We start from the raw sequence: 19,626 nt of genomic DNA on the forward strand, positions 1-19,626 counted from the left end.
AGAATCAGCGCTTGCAACAGTAACAGTGAGAAAACAGCAATGCTGTGTCATTGCTCCTTATCCATCATTGCCATCACTTTATGTCTGCTGTACCTGAGTGGTCTGGGTTTGTCCTTCATCTCCAGTGTGTCGACATCTTTCTCGGACTCTGATCCGGTCTCTCCCAGAGTCTCGGGGATCTTTCTCAGCATTGGTGTGGAGCTGCTGCTCACCATTCGGGTCAGCGCAGTGACACCGGGTGCAAACCACTGAGAGGGACGTCTGAGGAAAATTACAGAAACTTGGAAAATTACAAACAGGCATGAGTCACAGACAATTGTCTTCAGAAGCTGATTTAATTTATTTAATTGATTGATTATCAGTAAAACCAATTTCTGTAGTCTAGACTACATAATAGCTATTACATATTTAATGACTGACCTGGTTGGTTGTGTGTGACCTGTCGGGCTGGTGGGAGTTTTGGAGGCTCCAAAGAGCCGGCCCAGACCCCAGGGAACCTGAGTACTACCGCTGACTGGAGTGTAGTCGCTTCCTGCCCGAGCCTGGAGATCTGGCAGATCTGTGTTCATCTCATCCTTCTTCACTGCAGAGAGGCTCAACTCAGCCAGATTCTGACTCAGTCGGCCTCCCCAGCGCACCACAGCACCCCATCCTTGTTGAATTACCTGTAAATAAAAAAAAACAGATAAATTAATTTCTGCATAATCACACAATCATCATTGAATAGAAAGGCAGAGGAGTTGAACAGTTGTGGCTACCTGTCCTGCCTGCTGAGCGAGGCTGTCTTCCTCAACGTTAGGAGGAGGCAAATCTTCAATTTCTTTTTCCTGGACCCACAACAGTTGAGGACTCGTCTCCTCCTGAGTGACTGAAGCCTTTATGGGTCCAAAACTGGTATCTGTTGACGCTGCCGATCCTCCATTATCTGAATTAGTCACAGGTGATGATTTAGCATCTTTAGCTGCCTGATGATCTGGGCTTCCAAAGTCTACTTCTGAGAGGCTTTCACTGTATCTGCTGTCTGGAGTTTTGGATTGAGACCCATTTATTGCTGTCTCATTTGTTGAAAGCTGGGATCCAGGATCCGGAAAGGGAGGGCTGGAGATCTCTGGCCTGTGACTCTCTGGCTCTAAATGGTGGTGCTGGAAGAGCAGGTCGAGGTTGAAGGTGAGCAGGCTCAGAGGCTGCAACACAAGGAGCAGCTCCTCAAACAGAGGCTGGCAGGCGGTCTGCGACAGACGCATAAAAGAGGTGGGGTGGTAATAGGTCTCCAGCACATCTGAGAAAAGAGAGCGCGCGAGAGAGCGAGAGGTCAGTTTCAGTATTTACATTTATGCTTGTAACCAGATTTGCACCACGACATGAAAATAATGGCATTTATCGCTGCTGTCAATGTAACGTTTACAGAATCCAACTAAACAAATTCAGGACGTAAACACATGTCCACAGCTGAAGTGCTTCGCTTTCCTTCTCTCTGGATGATTCATTTACTGAATCAATTGGAGATCTTCGAGTTTGAGAGTTAAAAAATGTGTAAAAATGAGTCTGGTTGCTCAGCAGGTGACCACGTACCCTATGGTCAGTGTTCGGTGTCTTCCCCCTTTCTCTCTCAACACTTACCTGTTTTCTTCTGTAACCTCATCTTACAGTGTCGCAAATCACCTGCTCTAACTTTGAACTGTGGACAGGTTCTTTTTACATGAACGCGTGACTGCTCTTCTCAATCAGCCCGTCACAGCAGCTGCTGTGGAGCTCACCTTTGCAGGAAATTCTGAAGTCACTGATCAGGCAAGCAGTCTCCTGATACTCTGAGTTAATTTAATTTATTCATCAAAGAGGGGAAAATTCCCTGCATTTGCATCCCCACCCTGGCAAACTGCACCCTGCTCATAACTGCAACAACTGCTAGAAGAGAGGAAAACTTACCACTGCAAGACTGAAGGTAAGACAGCCAGAAGTCAAGAAGCTTGGTACTACGAGACAAAAACAGAAAGAAGATGAGTAACGAGGATACAAAGAAGATACGTGCACAGAAATTATTATGCAGTTTAGGCCGGATTTACTAAGTGGAGCAAATTACCAAATGCAGAAATGCGCCCATGGGAGTGGAAAGTTATGTGGGTGATCTGCTAACAATGTGCTAATTTATAAACAAGAATGCAGGCAGTTGATTTCAGCATTCTGCAAGAGCAGCACAAATTAGCAGGTTAAAAACAAGCAGCCTCGATGAGGGTGTAGTAAAACAGTGCAAGTACAGGTTTTACTCAAGTGTTTCTCTCTGAAAACAGTGAGAGAATTCAGGAAAATGACAAGCAGTTGGAGGAGAGACAATATCTTTAATATAAGGTTGAACTCCACTGTTAGAAATGACTGAAGACTGAGTGTGAACCTGAGGACTGAGACTCCGGTGGAGCGCAGACGAGAGCTGCGTTACTACAAACTATGTGTAACAGCTGACCTGCACCATGTGTAGGAGAACACAAATCACTATTTATTGTCGGTGTCTTATTGAAGATACTGTTACTGTGCCGCTATGCAAGTGCATGATCTGCTTTTTTGTTTCCTGCAGGCTGTATGAAGCGCTAAATACCTATTTCAGTCAATATTACATATTGTAAGATGAAGACATTTTTCTAACACATTAACAAAGATCCCGTTTTCATTTCAGCTCCACATTCCAATGTGGTATGTAACAGCTCTAATAGAGAGGAGCAAAAATAAATAAATAAACTGAAATGAGACTAAATGCCTGAAACACTGAAAACCATCAGCTCACTCTAAAATATAACCCTGTTGCCTATTTAACATCAGGACTCTTCAGTTCACTTCAGTTTGGTTAAGTTAGGCTCCACTTCATCAAAATACCAGTATTACTACGGACCACAAATATGTGGAGCTCAGATCTAAGCGTGCAGAGTTAAGACCGAGCGAAGAGTTACAGGATGTAGTCGAACCTTTTACACACACTCACAACTTTGACCCATCCACCCATGTCGTTACGTACTCACACTGGTATCCTGTCATTCCAAATAAATGAACACTGCTAATGCAACTATCACAACAACACCAGGCACAAAATATAACAAGTCTTTTTTCTATGTTCAATTTACTGCAATTTGAGGTAAAATGAATGCCACAAAATGGTTTTGTGGTTGCGCAGAACCATTAGTAAATCTGGCCTTATGAGTGCAATAATAAAATAAATAGCGTGCTCTTAAACGAGTCGTCAGTGGAGATCAAGGATTGTTAATAGCCACTGCTTACTTCAGTAGGCCGAGGAGGAATGCGTTGAACCTGTGTTTGCTCTGTCTGAGCTGGGGTAGCTCTCCAACTCGAACTTGCAGACTGAACAAGGCATGAGTTTTAGGACCTTGGAAGATCGGTTGGGAGGAAGAGGATAAAATGCACAGAGAGAGAGAGAGAGATCAATGAAGGACCTTACAGAAGTGAGTGAAAAATTGCTGTGAAGCTTGGCACTCGTAGGCCAATCAATATCTGTGTCCTGGTGTTCACTTTATTCAGCATTTTAGACGATAAAATCAACAAGTATTGACTGATGTGGGAGAAAAGTGGAGACAGACGAATTGCAGAGTTTATCACTATCAACCAGGAAACCAAACCTCAAGAGGAACAACAGGATAATATCTGATTTTTAATATCCACGGCTATGATGCATGATATGCTACCTGCCCTGGTTGAAGCCTGGACCAGACTCCAAGCAGAGTTTGGCCTTCTGCCTGCAATCAGGTCACTCTGGTAGGGTTTCAAGCCATCAGTCAGCAAGCTGTGGAGGGCGGGGCAGAGGCACTGCAGCACCAGACGGCCCAGTGATGGATTTATAGCGCTGTCTCCTGATAAGGCCTGAGGAGAGGAGAAGAAAGGAAGGGAGCACGGTTTGGGGGGGAAAAAAATGGGTAGTTGGTGAGAAGGAAGATGTGCAGCGATTGGACAAGAAGATGAAAAGGATGACTCAAAGAGAGAGGGAGGGGTGGAAAAGGGGGATTGTGTGATGATGATCAACATGATGTAATGAGGGATGATTTGGGTGGTGAGTGAGCAGCAAGTTGACAAAGAAATTCTTGTGACTAAGAAACTGGGTTATCTTAAGATACTCTAGTACCCTGTTAACTGAGGAAGACTGGAGGAAGGCACACAATAGTCAAAACAAGAAGGAAGAGGGGACATATTTTCAAAGGTACATAATGAATTTAATACACCATGACGTTTAGCCAAAAAAACATAGATTATAAAGGGTGACTAAAAATGAAAAAGCACACAGTCCTTCTAGCTACTGTCATCAAACCAGCAGGTACTGACCTTCTGAACCACAGTCCTTGAAGAACTGAACTGGGCCAATATGGCTTCCACTGCCACACTAACTGCGCCTACCAGGGCTAGAGAGGAGAACCGGGTGTAAAGCTGGTTAGAAGAGCGTGCACAGACAAACAAACGCACATCCTGCACATGTACATCCAACCCCACCTTTCTTTTCCTGTAGGCACAGAGAGGATAGGCCAAGACCTCTCATTGGATGCTTCACATCCTCGCCCATCCAGGGTGTGTCTGTCTTCAGCACAGAGCCAGCGAATGAGACACTGCGAACAGCTGACAGCGATGGTAAACAAAACCCCAAATAAATATATATCGCAATTACTTTGTATGCAAGTGATAAAAAAAAAATACAAATTAACAAACTTAAAAAAATAATGAATCGCCACCAAAAGAAACAAAACAACTAAAATATTAGCACTATTAGCAGGAGCAGTTAAGCAATGAAGAAGCCAGATAGAAGCAGATGGAAGCAGTCGTTACTGCTGACGACAAACAGTGAGCGAGCACATCCTGTAGGATTACTGTGATGAGGTTTTCACAACTGGATCTGTGAACACAACTTTTTGTCTGCTTCAGGGCTAAACAGGATCCCATGCAATTAACCTCAACTCACACAAACACAGTTATACAAATACTCACATACTTAATATAGGCATACACGGAGGAACTGCAGAGCTAGGAACAAACAAGTGTAGGAACTACCACAAGAACCAGGTCAGAAGAAAGTACATCCATGTGCAAAGGGTAGGTGTAAAGTACATTTTGCTGTTTATATAAATGTATTTATATAAACTAGATCGATAAATGCAAATGTGTACAATGGACAGGATGCCGTGGATCTTAACCGAACACAGAACAAATAAAAATGAAAACTTTATTTATTTATTAGCATCACATCATCATCAAGCAGCTACTTAAGGTTCGCTTTGCATGAAATGCACGTGTCTGTGTGGGTACACCATGCAAAAACAAAAAGACGACAAGAACAACATCGGGACAAAGAGACAGACAGGTGAGGAAAGACAGACAGAGAGAGAGAGACAGTGATGAGAGTGACTCTAGACACCTTGTGACAGAAACAGCTGTTACCCTTCTGAAGGCCCTTTGCGGATTTGAAAGGACAGAGCAGATAAGACGTATCAGATGGCCTGCAGGGACGCACCTTCTGATATATAAAACAGCTACAGTTACCTAGTTCTTTCAAATCTGCAAACCCCCGGGGCCATAGGTGACACAAGCGTGTAGGCCACCACATCCAGACGAGAGAAGAGAGACAGAAATAGAGACAGACAGAGAGACAGACAGACATGCGAGATGTCAGACAAGGAGAAAAAGTGTAAGATGTATGGAGAGAGAGAGAGATCTTACTCGCCACGCGTGACTGCAGAGGAGCCTGGTAGAGTTTTGGGGGTAGGGGGGGCGCCCTGGGCGGTATAGGAGGGTAGAGGTTTGGATAGTAGAGGGGAGCAGCGAGGGCAGGCAAGGTGTGCGAGCGGGGGAAAAGCGGGGAGCTGAGGGAGGAGCTTGCTGCACCGGGAGGGGGTGCTCCGGAGCGATGGGGAGGGGAGAGGGCTCCGATAGGAGAGAGGCGGGGGGGAGCCCCCCTGTGAAGAGGGCAGTTCTTAGGGTGGTACAGGTAATAGGTGGGGAGGGGAGGGAGATCTTTGGATGTCCTAGCCTTGATGCTGACCTGGTCTGTGTGTGAGAGTGAGCGCTTCTCTGAATACATCGAATCCCTAGCACCGATGCTGTTTGAATACATCATCATAACATCGATATTCTTATACGGTGTGGTGCAACCTGGAGCTTCAGCGGTGCTGCTAACAGACACGGCGTTGGCATCATTCTGCTTCTCTGAATCACTTTGGTAAAGGGAGTCAAGATTGCAGATTGACTCAGTTGCAAAGTCCCTTTCATTGGTTTTGGGATCGCTGTTATATTGGTAAGCTGAATGTGTGTTTTGCTTAAACTTATCCCCACAGTCACGTGGAGACTCTACACCAAAAGCAGCCGGGGATTCATCTTTAAACCCAGAGCTTATAACAGAGCTCGATTCATCTCTGTGGATACAAGCTGAGTGGACAGCAGGAGTCCACCGTGTGTTTCTGTGTGTGTCTGTGGGCCCTTGGCCTACATGACTGCGGGGCCTGGGATCTGCAAGGGGGTGGGAGTAACAGTAGCCTGGGCGAAAGGAAGGGATAGCGGTGTGGAGGAAGTAGGGTTGGGAGGACTGGGCGAGGGAGAGCGGGGGTGAGGAAACTGCTCGGTTCAAAGGGAGAGCAAGGCCAAAAAGTGCAGGAGTTCGGGTGGAGAGGGCAGACGCACAAGCATAAATGGTAATGAGGGAGCGATGATGCCAAAATGGAGACAACCGAATGGAAACAAACCAAACAGGATGGATAAGTGAGAAAAACAAGGAAGATAAAAGTAAGAAAGAGGCGGCAAAGAAATGGGAAGGAGAGAGAGATGCAGAACATGTTAGTGTCTGTTGAGAGAAAAAATGCACATGTGTATTCTAGCAGTCATCTTCAAAACACCATGCAGTATTTATTCCAGTCAAACGTCTGATTGACAGTTACACACCGACGGTGCATGGAAGTCAATGGAGCTGATTTATGAAGAGCAATAAACACAGTCTTTCGCTTAGGAGGGGTCTGACATGACAGGAAATGACACGGAGGCTGTAAAAGAATAATTACGGAGCAGTCTCACAGCTGCACGGTAGAAGGACTCGGTCTGTCATTCACTCACTTAATTCATCATAATTAAAATGCCATTCCTGAAGAGTCATCCTACTACAACACGTGTTAAGAATCCACGTTTTCTTTGTGACATCAGATTTCTGTTTGACACCTGAGAGTTATGATGAGTGATAACCACAGTCAGTGACTGGTGTTGCTAAACGTTTTGTACTTTACTGCAGTGCGTGCTGTCATCACCTCCAGATCACCTTCTCTCTCACTCTCTGCTTTTAGTTTCTATCTCTCTCTACCTTCTTCCCCACCACCCCTCCCTTCTCCACCAGTACAGCAAAAACTGTACTGCTGAGTCAGTCAACAGATAACAGATTTCTGTTCCTTTCTGCTCAATCATCAGGCCCGCCTTTGTGGAAACTCAGAGTGGCACCCCGACTCTCTTTACACTGTATTTACCTTAAACTATAAAAGGAGCTAGAAAGCAACCATACCTTGGTTAGACTTGAGCTGTGTCTGAACTGCAACAAATACATGATACTTCCTAGTTTTCTGACCCTGGCTGGCAGTAATTGGTCCATGTACTAAGATCCACCCCTTCAGCTCTTAAAGGTGTATACACCTATCCCCCAAACCTACCTCACTGCAGTGGTTTTGAGAAAAGATCTGAAACTTTTAACCTATAAATTTTTAACCTATAAATCATTTAGAAAAAATAATCCAGTCTTGGTTTTAAACACCCTGCTGTACATGAACAACTTAGTTTTAATGTAGCCTAATGTAGGACCATATGAGCTACGTAACCTGATCTGAGCTATCTGTGCTGCTCCAGGGAGCAAAGGGTGGGGTGTTGGGGTGGAGACAGCATAAGTAAAAACACATAAATATCCCAAAACTGGGATTCACAACTATTAGAGAAGCAGAGAGAGAGGGGGGAGAAGGAAAATATTTCAGGATGCCAACAAAGAAAGAAAAAAAAAAAACAGGAAACAGGAAAAAGTCCGATTTAAAGTGAGGAAGGTAGCGAGCTCCATTATTCCTCTCCCCCTCAATCTGAAGAGTGGATGAATAATTGAATAAGTCTGTGATGACATCACACACTGATAACCCGTACAGGAAATACTGGCTGGAAAGTTTCCAACCTCCCCTTTCTCCTCATATTACCTTCACTAGCCTCACTATATTCTTCCATCTCTCACTGTTGTGTTCACATTTCTTACTCCCCTATCTAAAATCACCCTGTTTATCCCATGCCATCGCATCATTGCATCATCCTTTTCAGTGACTCATGTTCCCGCTCCATCTCTCTTCCGTGGCTCCATTTATCATTTCCACAAATGAGTGTACTTTTTTTTTCATTTCCCTTGGCTTTCTGTTTCTTTTCATTGTAATGTCAAAGGATATTATTTGTGCATCACTGAAGAACTGAGCAAGACGACTGTGAGCGTGCCTTTTCCCCATCTGTTCCTCTCCATCATCTGCCCGTCCCAGATCTGTTCTGTCATCCCATTTGCTCTGACTTATTTTTGTGTGTTTACTTTCTTCTATGCACATGCACAGGCAGGACTGTACTTTGTGTTATTGAATATAACTTCCAATTTACTACCATTAAAATCACACTCACCTGAAGTTCTTGATTCAAAAGTCCGTCCTCCATCAGCTTGTCCTCTCACCTCCACCTCCTCCTTCAGTTTGTCCTTCCCTTCTTTTTCTTCCTTCTTAATTTCTTCCCCCTCCCACTCTCTGTCCAAGGTCCACAGGCTGCTGTCACTGACTGAGCAGCCAATCTTCTGTGATGGGCACAACTCTAGTTGCCCCCCCTCCTTATCAGCTCTCTGGAGCATTTCCTGCAGAGCAGCCATTGAGGTGAGGGCTGGCGGCGGCTGCATGAAGAGGGCCTGAGCCTGAGAGGTGTACTCCCACTGGCTGCCATCACTTCCCTCCTTATGTTTCCTCCACTTTAAGTTGTAGAGTATATCTGGATCTGGAGTGATTATTGTGGGGTCAGGATCGGGCTCAATGATCACCTTAGTCGGAGGAGAGGAGCTCTTGTTGCGGAAACGCAACTCTTTAAAGGTTGTGACCTTTGGAGCTGACCCTGGAGAGGTACCTGACGAATTGGGCTTCTTTTGGGTTTCCACATATGCCTTTCTCTTTTCTAGGGGTGGCAGCTGTGGTGGGGCTTCACACTCAGGTGTGAATGCTATCAGCCAATCAAAACGCTCAGGCTGTTCAGAGTTGGCGGGCAGAGTGCTGACTTTGAGGGATGGCAAACATGGAGGAATGGGTGGCAGAGGGCGAGGGGGAGGAGGAGGCGGCGGTGACTCTGGTGGCTCAGCAGAATAACGGGAAGCCCCAAAGCTCACATTCTTTGCTTTATCTTCATGTGTATTGCTTAAACTGTAGTACTGGTCGAATGCCAAGCCAGTGTTTTTCTTCCTTCTCCTAGCCATCTCAGTAAATGACGTTGTTCTCTGTGTGTCTCTGCCCTCCTCTTTCTTTTTGCCTTCTTCAGCTATATCTGCTTTTTGATCTCCCTCCAACTTTTCAGTGCCAACCCATTGATCTCTGGCCACCAGCTGTGTGTCAGGCTCACTTTCCTCTTCTCTGTACCGCAGACTGAACTCTTGTGACTCCAGAGATTTCGGTTTCATGAAATTATCTCCATCTCCCTCGTCTTCTAACCCCCCGACACAGACACCAAGCTCAGGGCTGAGTTTGAGGAGCTCGGCTTGGGTAAGTCCAGCAAGCATGAGCAGTTTCCGAATCTCTACATCCAATGCGTGGAAGGATGGTGGAGGAGGCAGCGCAGGTGGAGGTGGTATGGCAGGAGGAGAGGAAGAGGAGACTGAGATAACAGGTGGAGGAGGGAGTGGTGGGGGGCGGGTGGTAGGTGGGGGGAGGGACATGGGGGTCTTTTCCTGTTCGGCTTGAAGAGCCGCGAGGCGCTGCGCTTCCTTCCGTGCGAGGTGTCGCTTTCGAGGTGGAGGGATAGGAGGTGTTGGGGTGGGGATAGAGGGAGGTGGAGAAGGGGTGGTATACAGAGTGAGGTAAGGAACTGGCTTAGAAGCAGGGAGAGGAGGAATGGATGGTGGAGATGAAGGTAGGGATTTCTCACACCTAAAAGTGGTGAATGTGGGGGATGAGGAGTTAGGTGAGAAGGTAGACAATGTAGGAGAGGTGGAAACAGCGATGGAGGTGGTCTCTCTGCTGATATTTATGTAGGTGTGGAGGTCCGAGCTCACGCTGGCATGTCGCGCTGGAGGTTTTGGGGGTCTAGGTGGCGGTTCAACAGGGGAAGGTGTGAGGGAATCTGGAACGAGGGGATCTTCACAGTCTGACGGAGCGGTTAAGTCGACCCCGGCATCGGAAAACTCCTGAGATTCTCCCATCGTTCCATCATGTGTTTTATACAGCTTCCAGGGAATGTCAATGTTGCCCATTTCATCCATGACATCCGAAAGGTCCTGCTCATCCAGATCTCCAAGATCAAGTCCCTTCTCATGGAGTCTGGCAATGTAGGTCAGTTTTACTTCCCTGTTCACCTTTTCCAAACGATCCAGGTGATCTAAGCGATCCCGCAGAACATCCCAGTGCTGTTCCCCGTCCAGATCCCAGCGAGCCACTTGGATCACCTGGCTGAACCGCTCCATTTTCCCAAATTCTCCGACCGATTCTAGAAAGTCAAGCAAGCCTAATTTGGTGACCTCAGAATCATCTTTGACTCCTAAGTAGTCAGGGGAAGGTGAGTCAAGCGCAGAAGGGTAACCCTCATCTGGGGAGCAAGGTGGACTCGGGGAATGAGATGTTAAACAGAAGGGATTTCGGTTCAGAGGGAGGGATGGAGGTGAGCGAGCAGGAGGCTTGCTATCAGGGCCTTGTAGGAGAGAGTGGTCTTTGGAGGAAAGAGAGACGGACAGATTGTCTTGATCTTGGGAAGAGCAGATGGAGGCAGATTGATCGGCACAGTCAGACTCCAGATCAGAACAGGAGCTGATGGAAGTGGAGGAAGAGGAGGTAGAAGAGGAGAGCGAGAACTCCAGGAGGGAGGGGGGACAGTCGCAGCACGAGGGGACCAGGGTGTCATCATCTTCATCGTCATCGTTATCGTCCTCTTCATCATCAATCTCAATATCCCCGCTGCTCTCTTCCTCATCATCTTCCTCCACCTTTGCATTTTTCTTATTGTCTACTTCAGTGTTTTCATCTGAAATCTTCTCTTCATTTTCCAGACTGGCAGCAGGGCAGGCAGAAATTTCCATCTGGGCCTTTGCCTGTGCCTGCTCCTTGGCCCCGGTCCCATCCTGCCTCAGGGGCATCGGGGCCGGTGGAGGCGGTAGCTGCAGTTGATGTCTGAGGGAGATGGTGTTGTTGTTGTTGTGGTTGTGGTTGAACATGCTGTTGTTGTCCTGCGGGGATCGGCCATCACAGCATAGACACGGGAGGCTCGGCTCGTTGCAGTTCGGGTCAACAGGAAGAACCGAGGGAAGCGGAGGAGGCGGATCCGCTGCGGGTACAATTTGAGTTGCTGCAGATGCACGGGCATTTTTGGGTTTGGGTTTAGCTAGTTTAGAGACAGTAGAACCCTGTTTCTGTGAGCTTAACCTGGACTGGCTCACTGGAGCTCGAGGCTGTACGCCCACTCTGGTCCTGGAGGGAGCGGTGGGACCCTTGGTGGCCCGGCGTGGGGACGGCGTGGTGATTGTGTTCATGTTTTTATCCTCCCTCTGAAACCCAGGGCCGTGAGACTTTGGTGCAGCTAAGTTATTGGTCCGTCTGCTGACGTCAAAGCGCCGCGGTTTCGGCGGCTGAGAGGACTGCATTGTGGGAATGGGACTTTTTTGGATATTCTGATATTTCTGTTGCTATGGAAACAAGTATTGTAGAGCCTCCAAACTATGACGCGCCGTGACAGTCACATCTTGGCGTGACTCCCAAGATCCTGTAACATCAAAGAAGACACACAGTGAATAACAAATACGAGCAGCTTCTGCTCATCGCAGAGCGATTTCTTACTCTACACATGTTTGCATATTAGGTTTAAGCTTTGAAGCGAACCCATCATCGAGACTATTCATTAAAAGCCAACTGCTTTTGAGGGTTTTCTGTTCTGTAATTATCACAGCCCGGGAAGTCACACACTGTGACTCACAGTTAGAGTAGCACATTGTCAAGCATTGCCCCTTAAAATAAATACGTTGAGAACTCTTAGTAGTTCATTTTAATTCCTCTGTGTGTGTGTGTGTTGAGGTGGGATTTTTTCTTTTAGTATTAAAGGTGAGCATACCAATCCAAACAATAAATGCAAAACCAACCAAAAGTAAAAAACAAACAAACAAATAAAATATTTAAAACCAGGTGCAGCAGATTACACTGCTGTGTAACAGGGTGTTAAATTATAACTGTACACTTTCACACAAAGTCTGTTTTACATTGTTTGAATTTTTATTATTATTTACTCCATCCTTTCAAGCATTTATCAAATATATTCATCTTAAACAGGTCAAATAAAGGTTAGTTTTTCCTGCAGGAAGTCAAACAAATCTGCTAACACATGCAGAGCAACCAGGATCATTACAGGTTTGATAGAAATATATAAGCCGGTGTGATGGTACTTAAATATAAGATTTGAAAACTAGATATCCAAATGCCATTCTGTCCTATCGTCAAAAAAAAATATGGAAAAGATTTGCTCTTTCCATCCCACAGCCTCTCCAGCAGTCAGCTTCACTGAAAGTGAATCAGCAAGAGTCATAATCAAATAATCATTTAACCCTGTGAGGTCTTAGTCATCATTGATAAGCCCTGACCATATGCTGTGGATACAAATCAAAGGGACTTTTTCTTGAGAAAAAATGCAAATAACTTTTTAGACTTTTTTTATACTGGCAAACTGGCTCTCTAACGTGGCAGTGGTTTACATCTTTGCCTAAAAAAATGAAAGATTTCCGGTTTGATCCTGGAAGGAAATCTGCCAAATTAAACATGAAGAGCTACTCACTGTGTCGGCCCCTTGTGAATGAGAGAGCAGCTAAAAGTAGCTCTATTATTTAGACTAGCAGAATTATTCTTAAAGCCAAAAATTAAATATTCTGACAGCTTTAGATATTAAATATTATATAAATATATTTAGATATTAAAATATTAAATATTCTGACACCTTAGGAATAAGATTTAGAGGTACTATGGTAGGTACTGAGACATCTAAAGACCACAGCTGGGACTCATCTGTTTGGAAAAATGTAGCCCTAACATATAAAATGTATGTTAGGGCTTAAAATGACTATTAATATGATCAAAAATATTATTCAGATCTGGGCACCTGTCCAGAGTGAACCCTACAATATCTGGGATAAGCTCCAGCGTCCCTGGGAATAATAATATCCACATAAACAAAAAATTACATTGTCATAATGGTGAGATGATGCAAACGGTGATAATAGTGTAATACAGAAGGTGGTGTCTTCCATACAAAATTTCGAATACTTAATTCCTGCAATCTTGCAGCTAAATAGATACTTTTAGAGCTTCTCTATTTGTATGCAGTGCTTCTGCAAGATACCTGCACGGCTCCTTTCATCTGCTGGTTTCACACAACACCCAACTATTCAAACACCCACCCACACACATGAAATGATTCTCCTTGTAATAATAATTGTCAGCTAATTTATAGTCTGATAACTGTCATCAGTTATGCTCGTCTTCACTGGGCTATGATATTCATGGAAATCTGGATCAAAAGAAACAAATCGTAAATAACGAATAAAACACACATACATTTAAGTGGAGCATGAAATAATCACTCAGCGGTAGAGAACAACACCCAGTCTGCTTTTTAAAAGCCCATCTACTGAAGGCTATTGCTCATATATTCCTCCACAGTGCCCTTCACATCACTGAAGAATATAAATCACTGGAGTGCCTGTTTACACTGCTGGGCCTCCGTCGGGATGGCCCTTAGCAAACTAAGCCTTGAAATAAAATATAAAACACAGCATACCGTCATATGTAATGCAATCCGTCCTGTGCTCAGAGTTTAACCCTGTATCTATTGATCCCACAGAGCTGATGGAGACAGGGGTGGATGGGTGGAGGAGGGAGGAGGGGAGTACCTCCAACCCGCATCGCTCTGATAAACGGGCCCATACGCCCCTATTACAACTCAGACAAAAACCATCATTTTCACACTACAATTAGAACAGACAAAACAGTTATTTGCGTATTTACGCAAAGCTATCTAATCCGACAAATGCCACCGCGAACAGAGGAATTTATTGTCTTATCCTACGCAGTCTCGGGGGGGTAAGAGGAGGATTTTCTTACCCGATCGTCTCATGCAGGTTCGCTTGAAAGACATCTACATGCACGATAAAGCTGATAAAAATGCACTTGACTCACATTCAAATAAAGATGGATGAAGGTCTCCATCTCGTCGGGCTCTCTCACATCCCCAGTCCGTGAGAATGTGAATCTCGAATAGCCTCAGCATCTGTCTTCTCGCGAGCATCCAGAAATCCCCCCACCTCCCCCGATCAAACCACACCCCTTACCCCTCGCCTTATCATCACATTCAGTTAATCTATAGTCCTTTTTAGCTTTGCCTCCTTAAAATAATGAGTCTCAAGTGTTCACCCCCCAATTATCATGATTTATGCATTTGGTGATTTCTTTAACAGAAAATTAACTCATATAAAAAAGTCAGATTTAATTGCGTTTAACTGCAATTTAAATACATATAGAAAAGGACAAAATTATTATCCTCTCCCAAGAGGAGAGTCGCCACTCATACACACACACACACACACACACACACACACACACACACACACACAATTATTTCTATTTGTACATAATAACAAAATTATTTCAGAAACAAATACCATGACCAAAATTATTAGCCCGCTGAAAAACGGATCTTTTTATTGAGCTATATCATGAACCACTGCTGTGCAATGACATGCTATTATTTTGTAGTGCTCAAAGCTCAAGCTGACGGTTATCCTCCAAGTTAAACACAGTATAAAAATGTTAGCAAGGGTTTGAGTCGTCACTTAAGTAAAAATCATGCCAAAAACAGAAGATATCAGTTAAGAGTCGAGAAAAAGACTTATTCATGCTGATAAAGCAGTAGATGGATATAAAACAGTATCACAGCATATCCAAGTGTCAAGAACTGGAGTGAGAAGTATCATCAAGAAATTCAAAGGGAGCCACACAATACAGACCAAGTCTCGTAGACGTAGGAAGCAAAAGATTTCAAACACTCTGGAAAGAAAAACTGTGAGAAATTTTGAAGTCAGACTAAAGTATGCTGAGTGCTTTCCTCAGATGAGCTGAAACTAGAGCAGGGATGCTGCTTATGTTTGGAGAAAGAAGGGAGAGAAATACAACCCAAAGAACACCCTCCCTACAGTGAAACAAGGTATTTGGGGGTACATCATGGTGGGGATGCTTCAGTGCATTTGGAATTGGGAATCTCATGAAAGTGGAAGGAATCACAAAGAAATAAGGACATGTGAAGATTCTGGAAGAAAACCTCAAGCAGTCATCGCTTTGTTTTCCAAGGTGACAGTGACTTAAAACATTTGTTGCCTCTGTTGAAGAACTGCTTCCAGACGGCCAAAGTGAACATTACAGACTGGTCTGCACAAAGCCCTGACTTTGTAAATCTGTCGGGAAGACCGAGGTCCATGCCAGAAGACCATCAAATCTGGTGGAGCTTGAGAGCTAGAACTGACTACAGACTGCAAATTGGACACACCATTGACTATTAGCATCATGGTGGTTAATAATTTTGATTTGTGTGAGGAAAGTAAAATAACGCAAGCATACAAAATAAAACCAGGATGTTTGGAAAAGCTGTGCTAAAAAAAAAAAAAAAATCCTGTCTCTTTAAACAACATAACACCACACAAAAAGATGAAATGTACACAACCATGTTTGTTCATACACTATATATTATTTATTAAAAGCAATAAATTCTTGGCTAGTACGGACTTTAAACACTATAAAACATATGGAACAGTTTGTCAGTTTTCATCATCTGTCCTCTGCCATCAGCATCCACCCATTTATTATGCAATCAAAAAAACATTAATCCATCATCCCTCTCATGTGTTCCTCAGTTCAGGCACACTGAAGTTAAATCAGACCCTTTGTGATTCACTCCAAAGTTATCCTTCTATCAGTCAGATTCCTCTGACAGAGGACATCGTCTATTAAACAAAGTCCTGACTGAGTTACACTGCTGAAGTCTGAAACACTTTATTTAAATAAGTGAGGACCTGCTTGTGCGTATTCATAAGAGTCACCAGACTTGTGTATTTGATGCTGTTAACATATTTTCTACAAAGCAGCAAGCCCTCTCACTTGTTTCTCTTGTAGATTTTTTGGGCAAAATTGAGGAAAACAGAGTGAGGAAGGTTTTGTGCGTGGCTGGCGATGAGTTTCTGGAGGCGCTGGTAGCTTTCCTCTTCATATTTTTGGTACAATGATGGCATCTGCAGGCTGTTGTACAGTGCTTTGACCTTTTCCACACTGGCTTCATCATGTTGTCCATAACATCCCTGAGGAGGAGATCAAAATGAACTTGTTAACACTAACAAATGACTCTAGTCATGAGTCTAAACAAGGTGGGAACAGATGAACGTCAAAGAATTAAAGGTGTAGAAGTTTTAATACCGACTTAAACTGTACCAATGATCACATACGTCAGGGGAATTTTCTGGATGCCCAGAACATTGAATATCTGCTAGTAAGCAAAGTTAAGGGTAAGATTAGCAATTTTATGTCATATGACGCAAACAGAGCTGAACCACTACTCCACCAGAAACTAGTATTGATTTCTTATAGAAGACGCAAGCCAGCAAAGCGAGCTTTAGAGCATAGAGCTGCATAACTGCCAGCACTAAATCAAGTTGCTGTGTAGTTTGTTGTAGTTGGATGTATCTCAACTTGTTGTACAACAAGCAGACAATAGAGTGTAACCGTTGACTGGTCTCTATGGCATGTGACTGAGGCCCTAGCAACATCTGGCGATGCCAAGGACTAATTTCTGCAACCAGCTGACATGAATAATGAAGCTACCCCGGCAGCAGATCTAGATGTTTATTCTATCCTACTGCAGAGTCTAACGACAGTATACACAAACAGTGGTTACTCTCTTGTCCGTATGAAAATTCTCTCTAGATGAGATGCTATGTTAACTCAAAATCACCCCCTTAATTACAAAGTAATATTACAAGAATGTAAGGGACAGGGCTAGATAGAGAGATTGCTACTTTCTCTGCAACATAATGTATTAATACGGTTAATATTATTATTTTGCTCATTATATCAGTTGATTTAAAAACGAAAAGTTTTAAAACTAACAACCATACAAATGCACATTTAAAGGATAAAAAACAAGAGCACGTACAGCTAAGCATCATCAAAATGAAAATTCTACACAGTGGCAACCCAACTCTGCCACATATTTATAAATTTTACGTGATCAGAAGAGAAGCATTTATTTAATGAGGCCCAACCTCTAGTTCTTCTCTCTGCTTAGGAGTCATGATTTCCAAAGCTGTCACAACCAGCCAGCTGCATTTGTTGTCCTGAATGTCTGTGCCAATCTTTCCTGTCACAGCAGGGTCACCGTAACAGTCCAAGTAATCATCCTGTGACAGAATACATCAGATGGTCATTAAAACAGAATAGTCAGCAGCGTATTATGCAACACGTGCAGCTAACGAATGGGAAATATTATGCTATGAAGGTCAATGACGAGGAAAAGTAGCTACTTGTATTTGAAAGAACTCCCCCATCTCAAGTAAGATGTGCTTGGTGTTGCTGTGCTCTTCTTCACTGTTGATTCCTGCCTGGAAAAGAAAAAAAGGTACAAAGAGTGTTTTAAAGCTGTATTATTTTACCTCCATTTTTATGCAACATGAAGTTGACACACTCACCATATACATCGCAGCTGCCACTGGGAGGTAAAATGAATAAAAGGCAGTCTTGTATTTTACGATTGCTTTATACCTTAAAGACAAAAAAAGAAAAAGAAATAAATACTTATTGCAATAAACAACACTCATCTTTCAACACTCTCTCCCCTTCTTACCTTTCGATGGTGAATCTGTGGAGGTCAATTTGTCTGGGTGGAGCAGTCATGAGATCCAGAGCCTGACCGAGTTCTGTCTGGAAAGTGACCTGAGGGGAAAAGAAAGAAGAAAAAACACAAGGTAAGTAAAAACTCACAAGTACTTGAGTTTCTGAAATAACTGTTCGGTCACTTAATAAGAAAATGTTTTGACAGCTGATGAATAATTTGAGAGATTTTAATTAAAGAATTAGGAAACTGTGTTGAAAATTTTGTGGTTAGTTTGTATGACAATCTAAATATGCAGGCTGATTAAATTGGTTGGCTGAACAAAACACACATCAGCAAGATGACAGTGTTGGCTTGAGGAAAATGTTGTAAAGGACATTTTTTCTCTTCCCTCTATGGCAGCTGGGAAAGGCTCCAGCCACCTCCCCACTGCCACGAACGGGATAAGCGGTAAAGAAAATGGATTGAAGGATGTTTTGCATTTTCTGAGGAGTAGTTTGTGGACAGTGGACAATGCTGAAGATGACTAAGTGTTGAGCCGGATTTAACTATGCAATAATATATTGCTCAAGCTGGACATTTGAGTGAAATCATGCGTAACCACAGTCATAACCTCTTCAGCAGTCTCTCAGTTGGCTTTTAAGAGCCGTTACTGCATACATTTTACGAACGAAGTGATGAATTTGCTCCCAGATGCACAAGCACACTTTCAGCCAAGAAGACTCACTTCGTTGAACAGCTCCAGGAGGTGAATATAGTAGGGCTGATCTCTGCAATATCTGCGAAGCAGTCTGTAGATTGACCCCTCTAACAGAAAGGAATCATTAATGGCATCCAGACCTATACCATCCTAAAAAAAAACAAAAACAAGCAAATCAATAGGTAGGATTTATATAGGTAACCAGAGGGAAGTGGGAAAATAACCACAGCACAAACTCATACTAGTCTCCTTTTCTGGAATATATTAAGTCTCACCTTCTTGTACCAGCAGGGTTGCCCTCTCCGAGTGACAGATCCATCCATGATGTCATCTGCCACGAGGAAAAACGCTTGAAGCTGCAAGTATCAGACACACAGCGGCAACACCTAAATTAGAAAACGTAGCACTTGTGCAAAGTGTCAACGCTACAGTCAAGAGTCTGCTCGTGAGAGAAAGTTTTAAAGACACACAACCTGCATATTCAAGCTACCTTCCTGTCAATTTAGTGAAATCCAGCCTCAACAATGATTAAAGATAAATCACGATTAAACATGATTGCAGATGAGGATAGTGTAAAGTTACTGGTTAAAGTAGTAATGATATTGTTTGTACTGCTTATTGTGGTCCCAAGCCCCTACTGAAGATTGCAGACTTTAAAGGAGGTCATAACTATGTAGTGCAATCTTTTAAAGCAGCTTAACATCTTAATGCTTAATTAGGTTGGAACAGAATTAAAATCACCTGTGACCGACACTGACTTTTAATGGGTAAAAAATTAATGAAATACTGTCAAGACTAGGGATGGGTAC

At 43.7% G+C, this 19,626-nt stretch overlaps 2 protein-coding genes across 5 annotated transcripts in view; both read right to left on the reverse strand.

The window, feature by feature from the left end:
- rusc1 (RUN and SH3 domain containing 1) overlaps positions 1-14,520 on the reverse strand; it is a 15,430-nt gene extending 910 nt beyond the window's left edge. Inside the window, exons 1-11 of one of the 3 annotated variants that reach the window (XM_005732081.1) lie at positions 14,424-14,520; positions 8,650-11,967; positions 5,701-6,591; positions 4,483-4,605; positions 4,318-4,394; positions 3,687-3,861; positions 3,265-3,370; positions 1,927-1,973; positions 759-1,279; positions 421-665; positions 94-261 (exon numbers count right to left, since the gene is read on the reverse strand). In XM_005732081.1, coding sequence (XP_005732138.1) covers positions 94-261; positions 421-665; positions 759-1,279; positions 1,927-1,973; positions 3,265-3,370; positions 3,687-3,861; positions 4,318-4,394; positions 4,483-4,605; positions 5,701-6,591; positions 8,650-11,848 — 5,552 coding nt within the window. In that variant the 5' untranslated portion in view covers positions 11,849-11,967; positions 14,424-14,520. The other 2 variants (XM_005732082.1, XM_005732083.1) reach the window with 2 other exon arrangements.
- A 1,448-nt stretch (positions 14,521-15,968) lies between these two features.
- Positions 15,969-19,626, reverse strand: part of fdps (farnesyl diphosphate synthase (farnesyl pyrophosphate synthetase, dimethylallyltranstransferase, geranyltranstransferase)) — a 5,672-nt gene continuing 2,014 nt past the window's right edge. For both annotated transcript variants that reach the window (XM_005732084.1, XM_013910579.1), the window contains 7 exons: positions 19,093-19,173; positions 18,845-18,967; positions 18,130-18,218; positions 17,975-18,047; positions 17,810-17,887; positions 17,552-17,686; positions 15,969-16,591 (listed from right to left, as the gene is read on the reverse strand). In XM_005732084.1, the coding sequence (XP_005732141.1) occupies positions 16,391-16,591; positions 17,552-17,686; positions 17,810-17,887; positions 17,975-18,047; positions 18,130-18,218; positions 18,845-18,967; positions 19,093-19,173 (780 nt within the window). In that variant the 3' untranslated portion in view covers positions 15,969-16,390. The remainder of the gene's footprint in view (positions 16,592-17,551; positions 17,687-17,809; positions 17,888-17,974; positions 18,048-18,129; positions 18,219-18,844; positions 18,968-19,092; positions 19,174-19,626) is intronic.

The sequence above is a fragment of the Pundamilia nyererei genome, unplaced genomic scaffold, assembly GCF_000239375.1.
Source record: "Pundamilia nyererei isolate P.nyererei 1_Seehausen unplaced genomic scaffold, PunNye1.0 scaffold00045, whole genome shotgun sequence".
Taxonomy (NCBI): Eukaryota; Metazoa; Chordata; class Actinopteri; order Cichliformes; family Cichlidae; genus Pundamilia; species Pundamilia nyererei.